Below are 18187 nucleotides of genomic sequence, written 5' to 3'. Positions count from 1 at the left end.
TAGCGGAACACAGGGTCCGTGCCATCACAATGGAAATGAAAGGAACACAGGCAATGCTGAATTCTAGGCCACAGCCTGGCTAGGGGAATGGAACTTATAAACGTCTTTGGGCAAAAGTATTCTCTCAGACAATGCAGACAAGTTGCTAGAGTTTTCTGAGTCCTCCCGTCCCCACAGTTGCCTTTTTAAAAGGGCTTTAATAGCATGTGATAGCATGTAATAGCAAAAATTATAAGGAGCAGAGTTGGTCTGGGGGTGGGGAGGGGAAATCCAGTGCTATGTCATCAATTTAGGGCTGCAGCATCTCTTCATCTCTATTTTAAGATACCCTAAAACTGCAGACTTTGGGCTCTTCCATCTTCACACTGGAGCAGTTTTTCTTCTTCTCCCATTTTTTGCACCTAACATTCAGCCTCATAAATAGTTCTGGGGAATTTAAAAGCTTGAGCTCATTATTTGTTATTGTAGCTGGTCTTAATACAAAAGACATAATAGGCAGAAATTCTACAGGAAAAGCTCGAACGTATCATCTGTACGCTCGGGACAGCTGTGCCTATTTGAATTTTCCCCATCTTACATCTGTGTTATAGTGTGAAGGGCTATCAACTGTCTTCAGCCCAATGCCATTTCCCTTGTATCATGTTTCTCCCAATGGATTCGAGTCAACTTGTTTTTTGTATTTCTTTACTGGGTTTGCTTGAACGCCCAGCTAGAGATATTCCTCTATTGCGCAAATATCTACTTCAGTAGATTAAAATTTTGTAGGAAATGGTATTGCCAGCGTGGGTCGTTTTTGTTTAAAAGGGATATTTATCCCAAGCTGAGCATTCTCGTTCTGCCTTCGGAAACTGGTGAGGCTTCAAAACGGACTTGTGGGCGAAATAGTACAGGAAACCTGCCACACAGAAATACATTAAAGAGGCCTCAAAGTTTGGCATGCTGGCAAATGTGAATTCACAGGAAGATGAGCAACAACAGACAAAATGCCAGTGTGTAATAGAGTGGGAGGGGAGCGCCTCGTATGTAGCAGCACAAGGAAGAGTTTTCGTTAAGCCCTTCATTATTTGCCCACTCTGGGTTACCTAACCGATGTAGCAGCTCTGGCCTTTACATTTCATTTGCGGAGAACCTCATTTATAACCAACATCAACTAATTTGCCTAGGCCTTTCCCCTGCTTTGCCAGCACGTCTGCAGCCAGCATTTGTTCTGCAAAGCCACACTAGCCATTACTGAGACAGTCTGCAAACTGTGGAAGTTAATATACCCTTGCAGGGGAGAGGAGGTGGCAGGAAATTTAGCAGACCAGCAGAGGGAAAGCACCAGCAGCCTCAGACCCTGATTACTAGGCTCCAGCTGAGACACATATGGACCACTGGAGCTAGGCCAAGGCAAAGCGTACCCAAGAGCATTCTTGGCTTACTGCCTGAGCTAGCCGAAGGGGTGCTCAGTTCCCTGCCAACTGAAGCACAGCGTTGCACACGTATGTTTAGAATCTGAGAGGGGAAAAAAATCTGGAGATACGCCTAGTCTTTCAGCCAGGAAGGGTTGTGACTCTGCAGCCAGAGTAGAAATGGCTTAAAATGAGCTTTGAACATGCTTTTTGATGCTACGCTTAGTCCTAGAATACATGATGTGACAAAAAAGAGAAAGGGCCTTGAAAAATGCAAACAGGACCCCCCACACTGATCTATGGCCTCTCAACACTTTGTTCATGAGTTGAAGCCTGGCTATTTGTCCATCTACTTTAGTATCATCTACCTCAAGACTGGGCTACTGCAGGGGCTGCCCTTGAAGACAACACAAACTACAGTGCAGAATGAGGCAGCTGGATTGTTGACAAGGGATGTTTTCATCATGTCACCCTCAAGTTTAAGATAAACCCATTGGCTGCCAACTAGCTTGTCTGTTCAACGTATTGGTGTCAACCTTCACAGCCAGGCACCCTCATATCTGTGGGATGGCCTCCATCCATACGTGCCCACAAGGCAGCTCCAGTTATCAAACCAACGATTATTAGCAGTCCCTCCACTTGTGTTGTTGGGAACTGTTTCTGCTCCTGTCTTATGGAATGGGGCTTCCTGAGGCCCCCCAGCCTTGCCTACATCTTGGAGGCTCTGTTAAGCAGAGCTTTTCCTGACATGCTGTTTGGTGGCCTATGAGTGGAGGTCAGTCATCACGACCAGGTAGAGCAGCTTGCTCTCTTCTTGGTATCTGTATTTGTGTGAATGGAGATTTTAGCTGTTTTTAATGATGCAAGCTGCTTTGATAGGGAGAAAAGTGGGACATGAACATTTTAAATGAAGAAATATGCTCTTCACTAGCAGCAGTTTACCAAGTATTCAAGCAGGGGCCTTTGCAACAACACCTGGCAGAAATCCTTATAAATGTAAATGAAAGATACTGTATATGTTATTCTTAAAATAGAGTAACCCCAAAGTGAGAGTCCTAGCCCCCACCCCAACACTTACACGCCTGTCCCTGGAATTGGGAGGGGGAATGCTCCCAAGTGTCCAACTGCCAGGCTTGGAAGCAAGGAGGTAACTTCCTGAGGTCAACACCAGCCAACAATCCAGAGACCAGACCAACTAGCCCCAAAGCACTGCCGTCTCCCGGCTTTATTAACTTGCAGCCATACAAAATGCGTACAAAAAGGGTCTCCTCACCAGCTCTGAAACCGGTTACATCAGAATGGAAAGGGGAGTAGCATAGATTCTTTAAGTCCCACACTGTGTGGCATTCACAGTTCACAAGAAGATACTTTGAAGAGAGAGAAAGAGAGATTAGAAGAGCCCTTCCTCTTCCCTGTACAGGAATCTCTGTAATCATTGGCATAGGATGCAAAAAGACATGATTTGTTTTGTAGGTCCCATAGCAGGCTCCCTCTGCATAAAGGCATCCTGTCACTGCAAGATTCTGCCCTCAACCTGAGCCACCCTAGCTCCAGCCTCCACGTTTACGCCGGATCATCCCCAGTTGTAGAAATAAATCTTCTGCCAGGCTGGCAAGTAATCCATCAGTGGCCCTGAAATGGGAGGGGGGAAAGAGTGAGTGTGGACAGTAAGGAAGGTCTTAACAGTAGGTGTTAACCCCACAGAACTCCCCCTTCCTCCATCTTTCTGTACTCAAGCATAGGAACTGCTGCTGGACCATGGTTAAGGCAAGTACCTGCAAGGCAGAAAAAACCACCGGCTTCCTATAGCTAAAAGAAAAGCCTAGCCAATACGCCTTAGAGTTGCTCAGTCCCTAAGCAATTAGTCCCCCTTGATTGAGTCTCACCTTCCAACAGGAAGAATGGGTTGAAGGTGGAGAATTGCAGCCGGCATGGTGAAGTTTTTAGAGTGTCAAGACTAGGATCTGGGAGACCCAAGCTCAAATCCCCACTGTTGTGGAAGCTTGCTAGGTGACCTTGGGAGAGTCACTCACTCTCAACCAAACCGACCTCCCAGGGTTGTTGTGAGGATAAATGGAGGAGGAGACACAGAGCCACTTTGGGTCCCCATTTGGGGGAGGGGAGGAAGTGGGGTATGTACACATAAATTCTGTGACTCAGCAAACAATCTTCCACTGCTAGCCCTCCTGGCTATAGAACATTACATCATAATGGCAGGCCACACCAGCAAAAGCGTCATTAAGGTTACCAGCCAACTTCTTCCAATGCCCCCCCCCCCAAAGGCTTAAAATTCCTACAAATTATGGTAACATTTTTAGGTAGCAAGTCCTACACACATCAAAGGAAATATTTTAAATAATAGTATTATATGATATATTACATAAGATGTTATATTTCATCATCGTGTCTTCAGTGCAGTCCCACATGGGTCTGCGCAGGCCCATGTGTGCCTGCACAGAAGTCACTCCCCAAAGCGGTGTTGGGCGCGCCCGCCCATTCCTCAACCACGGGGCGGGGCCGTTCTTTGCCGGCTTGCGAAAGTGGGGTGCTTCGACGTTTTTATAGGGAGGGGCCGTGGCTCAGTGGTAGAGCATCTGCTTGGCATACAGAAGGTCCCAGGTTCAATCCCCGACATCTCCAGTTAAAGGGACTAGGCAAATAGATGATGTGAAAGACCTCCACCTGAGACCTTGGAGAGCCACTGCTGGTCTGAGTACATAATACTGACTGATGGACCAAGGGTCTGATTCACTACAAGGCAGATTCAGGTGTTCACTCGATGAACAGCAGTGACAGGTAAGTGCAACTCTGTTTTCCAGGTGCCAACACAAAGTTTTCTGGTCCCTTTAATTTTTCCAACCCCGCTTCTACTCATATATTTCAACTGACAATGTGAAGATTCCTTTAAAATGAACATGCACATTTGACCCCAGGCTGGTAAAGGATCCTCTCCTATGACTTCCATTCCTGTACAGTAGCCTCCTACTTACGTGTAACTAAGCCAACTCCAGGGACATAATCTGCCAGCAGCCGCAACAGAAACAGGATCCTGCCCCTAAGGGAAGAGGAGACAAAACAGTGGGGATGGAATCCTTCCCAAGTGGGAAAGACTTCCTTGAAACCCAGCGGCAGACAAAATCTTTTGGAGTGAGGAATGCTCACAAACCACAGTATCTGAGGGATCAGAGCACCCGGCTCCTCCAGACATCACACAGTTCTCTTTAGAGGAGGGCAAGTCTCTCTCTTTAGTGGGCAGAAACCAGCCTAGCATCCTTACTCTGAGTATCGGTCATAGAAGGGAGATCTCAGCAGGTAGTACAGCAGCAAGATAGTCCGGCGTCTCAGCTCCAGGCGCTCACGCTTGTTCAGCTCTTTCACGTCGCTCAGTAAACTCAAGCTGCAGAAGGACAAGCAAAGAGTCACAAAGGAGCTGCCTTGGTGTGTGTCAAAACGTGCTCAGCATCCTTTAATTTTTCATTCTTCCTACGAAAGGAAACCTCATCTCCCTTTCCCAACAATTAATTTCTAACAGGAGAACTGCAAGGCCTCAAGCCTGCCTGGATGCAAAGCTCTCTGGTGCAAAAGCACTTCCCTCTAGTCAAATCCTATCGCTGGTAAGAACTTCACATGCACTCTATGGCAGCAATGGGGGAAGGGAACTCCTCGGCAGCACAACCAGGCATCACCCACCATGTCACTGACTACCTCTTGGAGCATTCCTCTAGACTGAACATGTGAAAGGCTGGTGCTGCAAGGCTTTAAGAAAACAGGAGGACAAAACACTGGAATGCAACAATCTGGCAACTCTGTTGTCTGGGTTCTCCATACTAATGTGAGTGAACAAATTCTGTCTCACACCCAAGGGGCTAGTATGGCTACTACTGTGTTCCAAAATTCAACCCTGGCAGCAAAAACAGATTCCATCCTGGTTCAGGTTAAGCTCAGCCTCAGGAATCTCTAGCGTGTGTAGAAGAACTACTAGACAAGCTCACCTGTGGCAAAAGACAAACTCCCCCCCCCCATCTCGTTTCTGCAGGTACTCACAGTAATGCTGCTTATCTCCCTTTTTAGTTGCCAACAAGTGTGCCAATTATTGCTGCTCACTGTGCTATAACACGGGGGGAAGAGTTGAGATACTGAAGTCCTTTTCTCCAAACTGACCTTGTGATATCCAAGAATCCCGACAGGAGCCAGGGTTTCCAAGATCTCTGCCCCCACAGCCCTAAACTTAGTACTGAGAGCAAAGGTTAAGGAACGAACAGGCATGAGAGAATGGCTAAGCCTGTGGGAGCAGAACGGCCCTATGAGCCTGAACTGGTTACAGCAGCTATTACGCTGAGGCAGCATAACAGGAGAGGTCGACCGCAGAAGATCTTCCTGCCCGCTGACTGATGCAAAGGCTGGAGCTTGCCTGAGAGTCCCGCCCACTCAACACGAAGGACCGGGATGCTGTACACTGAGGCTGCAGCTCTCTCTAGTGGCATATAGGATACACTACAAGGTCCATGGGAAGCCAGAGCAGGATACAGTGGAGCAGTGGCCGGGTCACGTAGACAGACTCCGCGATGGTCTCCTGGATGCCCAAAGGGGTCGGAGGCTGGTCCGTCTCCTTGGCTCTTTGGTTCTGCTTCTCCTCCTGTTGCTGAGGCGCTCCCCAGTGCCTGGAGTGCAGGGATGGGGCTGAAACAAAGACAACTGGGTTTGGAATGAAAGAGTCAGCACACTTTGGGTGAGCAACCAGCCAGTATGGAGCAGTGGTGACAGTGACAGATCAGGATTTGGGAGACCCGAGTTCAAATTCCCCACTCTGATGTGCAAGTTTGCTAGATGACCTTGGCAGTCGCTCTCTCTCAACTTCTGACCTCACAGGGCTGTTGTTGTGAGGATAAAACGGAGAAGGAAAGACTGATGTGGGTCCCCACTGAGGAAAAAAGCAGGGTATGTCTATAAATACATAAATTATTGTGATTCAGCACACACCTTTTCACTATCCAAAGACTAAAAGTTGACAGCCCCCCGGCTACTACAGCTCCCCATTGGGGAGAAAGGCAGGGTATAAATGAAGTACATAAATAAACCTGTTGTCTAGGCTGTGTATCAGATATCAGTGCTACCACTGAAACACAGTTTTTACAGAGAGCCAGCATGGTGTAGTGACTAAGACCGATGGTTTAGAGTGGTGGAGTCTGATCTGGAGAACTGGGTTTGATTCTCCACTCCTCCACATGCGTGGCAGACGCTAATCTGGTGGACCGGGTTGGTTTCCCCACTCCTCCACATGAAGCCAGCTGGGCAACCTTGGGCTAGTCTCAGCTATATTAGAGATCTCTCAGCCCCACCTACCTCACAGGGTGTCTCTTGTGGGGAGGGGAAGGGAAGGTGCTTGTAAGCCGGTTTGATCCTTCCTTAAGTGGTAGAGAAAGTAAGGGTATAAAAACCAACTCTTCTTCTTCTTTTACCCTTGTAGTCCGGCAAAGAGTACCACAGCCTATTCTCTCCCTATGTGCAAGACAGGAGACAGACTCAAGAAAATACTTACTGCTTTCGAGGCACCTCACGACACGGCTAGAGCGCTTCCCCACATATATCTGCTCCTTGCCTGCTGAGCTGCCCTCTGCGTCTGTCAGGAGACAGGCATATTAGACCAAAGACTAGGCTTGGGGGTGAACCCCTCCCTGCACCTTTTACTTTGCTCAGGATAAGACCTCCATTCACCTGTCAAGAATAGTCAACACACAAGCTTGGTAAGAGTAGTTGAAATTAAAAAAAAAAAAAAACTGGGTCCCATTTGCTAGCACTGGCCAAAACAGGTTTGCAGAAGATACTGCTCAAGCTTTCTGCTGTGACTGCATTTGCCAACAGCCTGGAGAAAAAAAGGTCCTGCTCCTTTTGACAGAGGTTTAATGGAATGTTATTTCTCAGGTGATTTTATTTACCTCCAAGCCATGAAAAGCTTCACCTGTCCTTTTCCAGATAGTATGTTTCTACAAAAGGGACAGGGCATTTTTCTTCTGGCCTGCTGGCAACCCCAATTATGCTCTTCCAAAAGATATACTGGGGTGGTTCTGGCCCTTTTTAGGCTAGAGGAGGGCTTCAGACTTTGCTCAGCCTAAAAGGTCTTCCTCCAACTTGAGTGGCTCTTCCTCCAACAGAAGAGCCAGTTAAGGTGAAGGAAGGCTTCAAGCTTTGCTGAGCAGAGTAGCTGGATCCACTGCACGGAGGGTCCCCATCTACTCTAGTGCACCAAACAGGGCCTACAGGAATCCCATACAGGCTACAAAGGAGGCTCTTCTCTTTAGCAGCAGGGGCAGCCTCCGGCATGGTATGATGTAAAGGCAGGGGCACGAGTGAGACAGACAGGGCACAATCCTACACTAAAGGACGTGGTAGGGGTCTGGTAGAAGGTAGTAAGAATCCTCTGTATGTTGGGCCCACAGTAGAGGCCATCAGCTGTACATTGAGTGGAATCAGAGCTCAGGCTACAAAGACTCCTACATTTCTTTTCAGAGCACACTGGTTTAATCCTTCAGGTATGATCTGTCTTAGCTGTGGCTCCATAAGCTTCCTCCAACTCTTCTTTAATGTTGTGACCACCAACGAATGCCTGGGAGGTCCCATCTCAGCCCAACAGTGACTCCGCAGGCAGAGAACCAGTAGAAGAGCAATACAAGGGAAAACTGGAGCTTTTCTGTTGATGAAACTGCTCAAAGAGGGTTCCCCCCTCCCCTTTGGGCTGACAGAGACAAACACCACTCAGCCGAGCTGCAACCAAAACTTCCTTCCATCCCCTCCAGGCTAAGGCAAAGCAGCTGCAGTTTGTGTGATGTGCGTGACTCACCTCCCTGCTGCAAGGACTGCCTCCTGTCTAGTGGCACAATGGGAGGGGATGTCTGGATGCCAGCTTTGTACCAGAGCAACAGCAGGAGGCGCAGGATGGCTCTGTGGGTTAGAGCAAATTGTAAGCTGAAAGCGTCAGGTGCGCACTGGAAGCTGCGGCTTCACAGTTTCAAGATGCTGGAAAAACACACAGCCTTGCTTTGCTGCGGTAGGCAATTCACGGAAGCCTTGCGTTTGTGATCCAGCTTAGAAACGGCTTGTTTCCAATCCAGGCTCAGTCTAACCTTCATATATGCACAAAATCATTAGTGATGACTTGCAGACCAAAACCACACAGCCACTGCTCAGGACAAACAGCATAGTGTACCCACTCTGTCCACAGGCTGAAAAAACCGAGGTCTGCCAAAAGCACAAGGGATGTGCAAATCAGCCCAGAGCAGTGTCAGTAGATCTACTTCAGATGAAACATACTTGGCTCAGATATTCCTTTTGCTTATTTAACTGGTCGTTGCCATGCTTCTGGGTGACACATCCTACCATGCTATCAGTCTTCCTCTGAACCCATCCACACCATTTCTCTAGGTCAAAATAAGGACACTTGAATCATTCCAGAACCACACAGGAGATGTGAGTGGGCAGAGAGCTGGGTGACAGATACTCAACTATCATCACTGATTGGGGAGGGGCCGTGGCTCAGTGATAGAGCATCTGCTTGGCATGCAGAAGGTCCCAGGTTCAATCCCCGCCATCTCCAGTTAAAGGGATTAGGCAAGTAGGTGATGTGAAAGACCTCTGCCTGAGACCCTGGAGAGCCGCTGCCAGTCTGAGTCGACAATATTGACTTTGATGGACCAAAGGTCTGATTCAGTATAAGGCAGCTTCATGTGTTCACTGGATGAGAAGGTAGAGAGCAATAAAGCTTGAGTGAAGAGTACACTGGATGGGAGTGAATGGACAAGGCTCAGGGCAGCTGTGTGGCTTACAATGCCTCAAGCAAGTCCTGTCAGAAAAAGCATGTGGCTCCAGCCCAAAAGTAATACCCCGAAGACCCCAGAGCACCTAGGAGGTGCCCCCCCCCCGCAACCTTTGTTGTGGCAACTTAACCCTACAGACCTTCAAACAAGAGGGCTGTGGAGTTCCTCTTACAACCAGCTCTTCTGCGGCTCTTGGCATTCATTATGGGACGTCTCCCTCTTTCCCCCGCCGAACACTTACTTGGCAAGTTGAATGAGGACAATGACAGCCCATCGGCCAGTCTCACCCCACGCCTTGGCAGCCCCCATCTCGGCAAAGACCTCCATGCACTCGAGGACGCTCAGCCATGTCAGCAGCTTCTGCTGGGGAAGTGACTGCAAAACAAGAGACAGGAGTTGTGATCTCAGAGGGCTTCCATTCATTCCTCCGTCAAATCAAAGCATGACAATTCTGTGGCGGTGTTCCAAAGAGTAACAAGCCAAGATCCTTCCACATAAAGCCAACCAATGCAACAGCCTGGCATTCAAGTAAATGTCGACCCATTCAAACAATCACTTGACAGGTAGAGAGCTGATCAAAATACAGGCCACCCTAACACAGCCTATATGGAACAATTAAACAGCTATGCAAAAACAAAAGGCCATTTAAACTTTTTCCCGAGCGCTGTGGCCCCTTTCCTATGCTACAACTGCAAGACAGAGAAGGGCTGTTGTGAGATGTCACAACAGGCTCAAACCCCAACCACCAACAGAGTGGAAACCAGAGCAAAGGTCTAGCCACCAAGAACGGAAAATGCAGACTGAATTCCACCTCCTCCCTCCTATGGCTTAGAGGAGAGTCTTACCACAGGAAGGGACCGATGAAACTCCTTCCGAAGGATCCAGTCATTCAGCAACACCAGCAAATTGGAGGCAGAATACACTAAGAAGGGAGAAAGTGGAAAAGAGACAAAACTACTGTTGTTTATAAACTGGAAAAGAAACCAGACACACACAAACACACCCATCAAAACAGTCACTTGAAGGTCAGTCCTCACTGAAGTATCTGAAGAACTGAGCTGTGACTCATGAAAACTCATACCCTGCCAGAAATTTTGTTAGTCTTTAAGGTGCTACTGGGCTCTTGCTCTTTCTTAGTCCTCACTGACATTTCCTTTCCTGGCTTCATCAGTAGCACAGAGGTTGAGAGCTGCCTGGGCCATCCTCCTCAGTTGGGGGTAAAGAAACAGAAACCTTGTCCAGGTCAATTTTGCCTTGGTACGATCCCTTACTTTATGGCCTCAACTTTATCATCCTGCACAGTAGTGCAGAATAGTTGTGTGCTGCTCATATTCTTCTCAACAGCTTTGTTCTAAAGCAGATTACAAGCCCTGAGCAAACATTCATTTCTCATAAAGCGGAATGGAGGTTGCAAAGCAAAACAAAAACTGACAGCAGTAAAGAAGATCAGGAATGACCAATAACGGAAAACAGATGCCATCGACTATGGATCTGACTATCATCTGCTTACTGCAACACCAGCTACTACTTGGCAGACATCTGGGCAATCTGATTAGAAATACTGGCAGGATGTACCATGGTAATAAAGCATCTGAATTAAGAGTGGTGTCTTTCCCAGGAATACAGTCTCAGAAGACTTGGAGAGACTGCCCAAATGCAGTCATTTCAAAGTCTGATGGCAACATAGTTACATCAACTTAAACAGCAGGAGTAAGGAATGTAGGGATCTGAAATGTTGTAACAGACCAAGAATCCATCCTTCAGGAAGACAAATTTCAAGCTCTTCAGGATACTTAGATTAACAGCTGATAAAGAAGCAAGTTACCCAAAGAATGCTTCAATCCATTTCTAATTATGTAAATATTATTTTTAATAGTTGAAATGGTCCTGTATACTTGAAATGGTCCTGGCTTTCCTGAACAGCAAGCAAACAGGGTTATATGGTTCTGGTCACCATATCTCAAAAAGGAAACCAGAGCACTGGGGAAAGTGCAGAAACCTGGGGAGGGGGGGTGGCACAGCAGTCTCGGGAGCTCTTGTTCCCCTTCCCGCACCTTTTCAAGTGCCAAAATAGCCATGGGAGGGCTGTTTCTGCACGTGAAAAGGTGTGGATGCTAAACAAAAGCTCCTGGGGGCACTGTGCCATGCATCCGATCCAGATAGGGGCCTCACAACAGTTTTAAAAGAACTACAAAGAACAGTTATTCAGGAGACGGCACCATAATTTCCTACCGTCCATACATACAGAAGTACAATTCCTTATACAGATCTTCACATTCAAGGAAGGCAAACTGGGATATCCCAAAGTTCTCTTCGGCTCTGCTTTCTTGACAGGAAGCAATTACTCTCTATACAACAGATGGTGGCCCTACTTGGGGAACTTTCACTTATTCGCCTTTCAAAAAGGAATCCGTACTCCTGCAACTTCTCTTTAACTCCTATCTCAGTGGCAACATGAGCTTGTTAAGGCTTTATTAAGTTCAAACAGCTGTTTCATGTGACCAAGAGGTTAGGAGCTCAGAATAGGTAAGGGTTTCCCCTGCACCATACTCACAACAGTACTTACTAAAAGTCAGTCACTGAACTTCATGGGGAAGAATGAACTAGAATCGCCTTGTCCCAGGCCAAGATTATACTCACTTCACTCCAAACCTTTAGCAGCCACTGTATAATCCTGCCTATGCATTAGACTTTCACATTTTCTTTCTTCTTAGGAGAATTGCTTCATGCCTATCTCACCTGATAATGCCCAGCAGTATTTACATAAGAGAGTCTGGGGGCTCTGCAGCCAGTGTGGTGGTGTAGTGGTTAGAGTATTATGCTAGGATCTGGGAGACCAAGATTTGCATAAAGATAAAGATAGAATTCAACGAGATCTGAATGCACTGGAAAAGTGGGCAGTTGTGAACAAGATGCAATTCAACAAGGACAAGTGCAGAGTTCTACATCTGGGTACCAAAAATGAGAAACACACATACTGGATGGAGGATACGTTTCTGGGTAACACTGTGTGTGAACAAGATCTAGGGGTACACGTGGACTGTAAGCTGAATATGAGCAGTCAGTATTGTGCAGTGGTAAAAAAGGCTAATGCAGTCTTGGGGTGTATCAACAGGGGCAAACATCCAAATCACAAGATGTCATAGTCCCACTGTATACCACACTGGTCAGGCCACACCTGGAGTACTGTGTGTAGTTCAGGATGCTCACTTCAAAATGTATACAGACAGAATGGAGCGGGTGCAGAGGAGGGTGACGAGGATGATCAGGGGCCTGGAGACCAAGTCCTACAAGGAAACTTGGGAACATTTAGGGATTTGGGAATATTTAGTCTGGAATACAGGAGGTTGATTGCTCTCTTTAATTATTTGAAAGGCTGTCACTTACAGGAGGACACGGAGCTGTTCCAGTTGGCAGCAGAGGATAGGACTCACAATAATGGATATAAATTATGGGTGGAAAGGTACTGGCTGGGCATTAGGGGAAAAATTTACCGTGAGAGTAGTTCAGAAGTGGAATCAGTTGCCTAGGGAGGTGGTGAGTTCCCCTTCTCTGGCAGTCTTCAAGCTGTGGCTGTATGAACACTTGCCAGGGATGCTCTATATGCTGATCCAGCATTGACCAGGGGGTTGGACTAAATGGCCAGCATGGCGCCTTCCAACCTTATGATTCTATGATCTCTACTCTGCTATGGAAGTTGGCTAGGTGATCTGGGCCCAGTCAAACACTCTCAGCCTACCTCACAGGATTGTTGTGAGGATAAAATATAGGAGAGAACAATATAGGCCACTTGGGGTCTCCGCTGGGAAGAAAGGTGAGGTATAAATGAAGTAAATAAAAACGCAGGCAAATTTGCCAGCTTTACTTACCAAGCTCAGAAAGTTCATGAGAGTCAGAGAACCGTCCTGGAAAATAAGCATAAGCAAGGTGTGGGCCACTATTCCATAATCTTCTAAAAGCAGTCTAGCAGATCTTCTGTGATAAATCACCCTTTTATATAAAGAAGCCAACACATTATTCAACCAGTCCTGAGGGTCAAGTTCTCTACAGAACCCTTCATGTCCCTAGAGTTCTGAATTCCATTAATGCCTCAAGAGAGCTAATGCAGACTCATCAATAAGGAGAGAACTTTCTCTGGGGGTCTTCTTCCTTAATTGGGGTATTTTTGCCTTAGCTTTCTAGGAAAGTAATCCCAAGGTTTTTCCATCACATTTGACAGATATTTGGGGCAGTGATCCCATGGTTCAAATGATACAATCAGAAAAATAGGTTACACTGTTTTTCTTGATAAACTAGCAAATTATTTCCTTTTTTGTTATTTTATTTATTTAAACCTTTTGTATGCTACCTTACCACCCAATTCAGAGTCCCCATGGTGGCAACACTAACAAAGACATACACATAATTTTAAAAAATTAAATATATAAACCCATAAACATATGAAAACACACAAACAGAAGGGAGGGCTAAAAAGTGTTAGCGAGAGAACACCAAACCAAATAGAATTTCTTTTAACCTACTGGCTGAAGACAAAGACAGAAGGAGACAGATTTATCTCCCTGGGGAGAGAGTTCCAAAGTTTCAACCTCACAACCAAGAAGGCCCTTTCTCAGGTTGCCACCTGTCTAGCCTCAGATGGCAGAGCCTCCAAAGATGACTGGAGTGGTTGGGTAGGTTCATATGGGAGTAAGTGGTCATTCAGGTATGCTGGCCTCCGGGTATATAATCATTTAAAGATCAATACCAGCAGCTTGTTAGATATATTTTTGTGATCAGACTCATGGCTAACATGGACTAGGTGGCAGCTGTCATCTGGTTCCATTAATTGAAAGAGCTAGAGGAGGCCTAATATGAAAAGTAGACTGGAAACAGATTCTCGCATGCAAAAGGGAAATGTCACTTATAAGGGGTGAAGGAAAACCTCCTAGCTAGAAGATGGTTTGTATCTTAACCACACTATATCATCACACTACCCTGAGACCGTCACATTTTGAATCATGCAATGCTCCTTCTACCTGAATATGGCTGATCCCGTTCAATGTATATAGTCTTTCAGAAACCTTTGACAGTGTTCCTCAACAAAGGATCCTAAATAAACTTCTAAGTCATGAGATCAGAGGACTGGCTCCTTGTGGAACAGCCAATGGTTAAAGAACAAGAAGCAGAGGGCCAGAAAAAACAGTTTTGCTATGGATGTAAAAAAGCAATGGGGTTCCCCAAGGATCTGTGTTGGTTCATTTAGCTTATTCAGGATTAAGCAGTGAGACAGGCCAAGTTTACAGATGGCACCAAATTATTGCGGATGGAGAAAGCACAAGGGGACCGTGAAGAACTCTAAAAGAATCTCTTCAAACTGCTGAATGGACAACAAAATTGGACAGTCAGATTCAATGTAAGTAAATGTAAATATGACACTTGCTGGTGGGGCCTGAACTAGCTGAGGTTTACCAGGAAAGGGATCTTGAGAGTCATGGTAGGTAACTCTAGAGAAACATCAAGACAGAAAAGCAGATAAAATTCTGTGTTATTATTCAAAAAGCAATTCAGAATAGAACAGCAATTTTATATAAATCCTACACCATTTCATAGACTTATAGTGTTGCAGCATTTGGAACATTACATATGCTTATATTACAAAGAAAACTTGCGTAGCCATAAAAAGTATAACCAAAATGATCAAGAGGAGCTGAGCCCTAAAACAATAGGTTAATTTATTTGGGACTTTTATTGGTGGAAACTTAACAGAACCATCATAAGAGGTATATAAAAAATATGAACAGTGTGGAGAAAGTAAATAGAGAAATGTTTTACCCTGTCATATAACACCAAAATATCAGTCACGCCATAAAAATCAACTGGCATTTACAGGGCTGAGAAAAGACATCATGCACAACTGCCTTATTAAATATACTGAGACAAGATGTAGGGATGATCAATGGTTTAGAAGATAGTTTAAAAAGGAGAGCAGACAAATTTATAAACGACAGCTCTATTAACCATGATAGTTAAACAGAACCACCATGTTTAGAGACAGTATCAAACACTGAGGGGGGCTTATTCCTCTTTATCTTGTCCTCAGCCACTGTAACAGTACGGACCAGCTGAGAAAGAAAAAGCAATGTTTAATCTGGGTTCTTCAAACTGGCAGCGACAATGTTCAGTTTTCACAGATTTGGCTTTGATCTTCCAGGTGTTTACTCTGCACATGGGGGGGGGGCGACCATAGGCTTACTGAAACACTGGGAAATCAGCTCAGGGCGAGGATTGAAAACAAAACAAAAATTCTGCAAAATCATGGTTGCGATCCTGCAACCAACCCCGAAGAATTACCCCTCCCCTTTTGTCCTGGCGGGATTCCCGTGCATGTAACAACTGCAAAAAAAAAAAAAAAAAAAAAAATTGTTCTGCAGAAATTCAGGAAAAATTTTTTGCAGAAAAAAATTTTTTTTGCAGAAATTCAGCAGGTGAATCTGCCCACCCAGGTCTCTCTCACCAGCCGGACCTGCAGCTGACCCGCAGCCGTCAGGTGCACAGGACACCCCCACCGGCGAGAACCTGTCGCGCGGCAGAGCAGGCTAGGCAGTAGGGCCAGCTGGGATGCCTGAGCCCGCTCGCCGCCTCTCCTCCTCCCAGTCCCCCAGTACCTGGCAGCAGGTAGGAGAGGCCGCGCACGGTGCTCTCCAGCTGGGCAGTGGCCGCCGGGTGCCGCTTCACGTACTCCTGATAGCGGTGGCACAGGTGCCGCAGCCTCCCTACCGGCCCCGATCCAGCCATGGCGGCCAAGTGAGGGGCGGGGAGAGGGAGAGAGAGAGAGAGAGAGAGAGACTGACCCTCCTCAGTCAGCCCCAGCCAGCCACGCGCTTCCGGGCGCGCGCAGGGACACCCTCGGCCGCTCGCTTCCGCGCCTGCGCAAGCCGAGAGGCGACGGCGGCCGAGAGAGCCCAGCCAATCGAGCGCCGACCCCATGAGCGGCAGGGAGGACGAGTCGAAGGCGGAGCGGGTCGGGCGAGCCGGCGGAGAGGAGGCGGTTTTAAAGGGCGGAGAGGCGGGCGTGAGTAGCGCGCGTGCGCGCCTGTGCGGAGCGGCCGTTACCCCGCTGGCCGCCGCGGAGTTCCAACGGCTTCGCGCGCCCCTCAGGGGGACGCCGGGTCGGGGGTCTCCCCGGCGGCAGGGCTGCGCGCGGCGCCTGTTGCTCCTGGCTGCGAGGGCTGGGTTCGTGGGGCAGGCGAGGGCAGCGACGGGGCAGGCGAGGGGGCAGCTGCTGTGGCAGCTGCTGTGGCTGCTGTGGCGGCCGTCTTGCCCCTGGTGGCGGCAGGTGGCGGATGCTCCCAGCTCGTCTTCGGGGTGGGTGGTCTGGACGGGCAGGAATGTCCCGCCCCTCGGTGTGACCTGGAGGCGACCACCTGGCCCTGAAAAGAAGCATATGCCTTGCTACTCTGGCTTAAAACAAGGAGAAAATCCTCACAGCATCCAGCACGCCTTTTGGTGGCGCCGCCGCATGTGTTAAATTAGTAAAGGTAATACAATTCGCGGTGGGTCGCCGTGTTAGTCTGTCTGCAGTAGTAGAAAAGGGCCAGAGTCCAGGAGCACCTTAAAGACTAACAAGAATATTTTCTGGTAGGGTGTGAGCTTTCTGTCTGCAGTGGTAGAAGTCTGCAGACTTTCAGTTAGTCTGTCTGCAGTAGTAGAAAAGGGCCAGAGTCCAGGAGCACCTTAAAGACTAACACAAATATTTTCTGGTAGGGCATGAGCTTTCGTGAGCGACAGCTCACGAAAGCTCATGCCCTACCAGAAAATATTTGTGTTAGTCTTTAAGGTGCTCCTGGACTCTGGCCCTTTTCTACTAAAGGTAATACAGTAAGTGTGGTGGTGCTGTTTATTACTAGGCATTAACAGTTTCCTTGTTTGTTGTGTTCCTAAACAAACCACGACGTCGGCAATCTCTAGGAAGTCGCCTTTCCCCTCCTGCTTGAGCCCACCGCATGGTGTTTAGTCTCTTTTTTTTATAATAATAATATTTTTTTATTTTTCCTCATTTAATATAGCAACAGAAACAATATACTAGTAATAATAAAAAGAAGAAAACAAATAATACTTCTAATTTAACAATCAAATGACTTCCCCCTCTCCCTCTCCCTCTTCCATCTAAAATTAAATTGTATAAACTTTTGCTAACGGAACTAATCCCAATTATTTTAATCGACCTGTTCTCATGGTGTTTAGTCTTGCGGTCTTCAGTGCACTTACGCAGTGCTGGATTTATGTATAAGCTAAACAAGATATAGCTTAGGGCCCCACTGTCTTGCCCCCCCCCCAAAAAAAAGTTAAAGGGAAAAAAACTGGATGTACATTTCCAAAATCAACAATTACTTTGATAAAACACATATTTTGTTATGTGCAAATGGCTTTAGATACCTATTAGGTCCATAAATTGCCATATAGCGCATAGTCAACACAAAAAACAGCAACAATTTGTTGTTGGCCAAGGACAGCTGGCCATATAAAGAGCCCCATTACCTTCAGTAGCGTAGGGCCTCATCAAACCCAAATCCGGCCCTGTAATTACGGGCAAGATGATCTGGTCGAAATCAGTGTGTCTAAATTTGTTTGGAATCAGGACTGCAAATCACTGTTTCATCTGCTTCTCCAGTGGTTAATTTCTTTTTAAAAAGAGAGGGGGGAGTGGTTAAACTTATTTGGGACCTCTCCTGATCTTTTAGGTAAGGGGAAGATGACTGGGGAAGGTACTGGCAAACCACCCCATAAACAAAGTCTGCCTAGAAAACGTCGGGATGTGACGTCATCCCATGGGTCAGGAATGACCCTGTGCTTGCACAGGGGACCTTTACCTTTTTTAAGATGAGACAGGGGTTCTTAAGGAACAATGGCCATATCTCAGAGAGAATCCCATCTTCCCACATTCCATGTGTGTGTAGAAAGAGAGATCATTTTGAACAGTGGGTTAAGCAGCCATGAATTGCTACA

At 46.9% G+C, this 18187-nt stretch overlaps 1 protein-coding gene across 1 annotated transcript; it reads right to left on the bottom strand.

The window, feature by feature from the left end:
* Positions 1 to 2885: 2885 nt before the first annotated feature.
* Positions 2886 to 15976, bottom strand: PEX16 (peroxisomal biogenesis factor 16). Its single transcript, XM_056851430.1, has 11 exons — positions 15847 to 15976; positions 13072 to 13107; positions 10048 to 10124; positions 9444 to 9577; positions 8230 to 8330; positions 6931 to 7011; positions 5919 to 6071; positions 5553 to 5625; positions 4669 to 4788; positions 4382 to 4446; positions 2886 to 3023 (listed from the first exon to the last, which is right to left on the bottom strand). The coding sequence occupies exons 1-11, from the start codon at positions 15974 to 15976 to the stop codon at positions 2965 to 2967; spliced, it is 1029 nt and encodes a 342-aa protein (XP_056707408.1). The 3' UTR covers positions 2886 to 2964.
* Between the last annotated feature and the right edge of the window lie 2211 nt (positions 15977 to 18187).

The sequence above is a fragment of the Euleptes europaea genome, chromosome 6 (assembly GCF_029931775.1).
Source record: "Euleptes europaea isolate rEulEur1 chromosome 6, rEulEur1.hap1, whole genome shotgun sequence".
Lineage (NCBI taxonomy): Eukaryota > Metazoa > Chordata > Lepidosauria > Squamata > Sphaerodactylidae > Euleptes > Euleptes europaea.
Note: the sequence above shows the minus strand (reverse complement) of the source record. Positions and strands in the feature narration are given on the sequence as shown.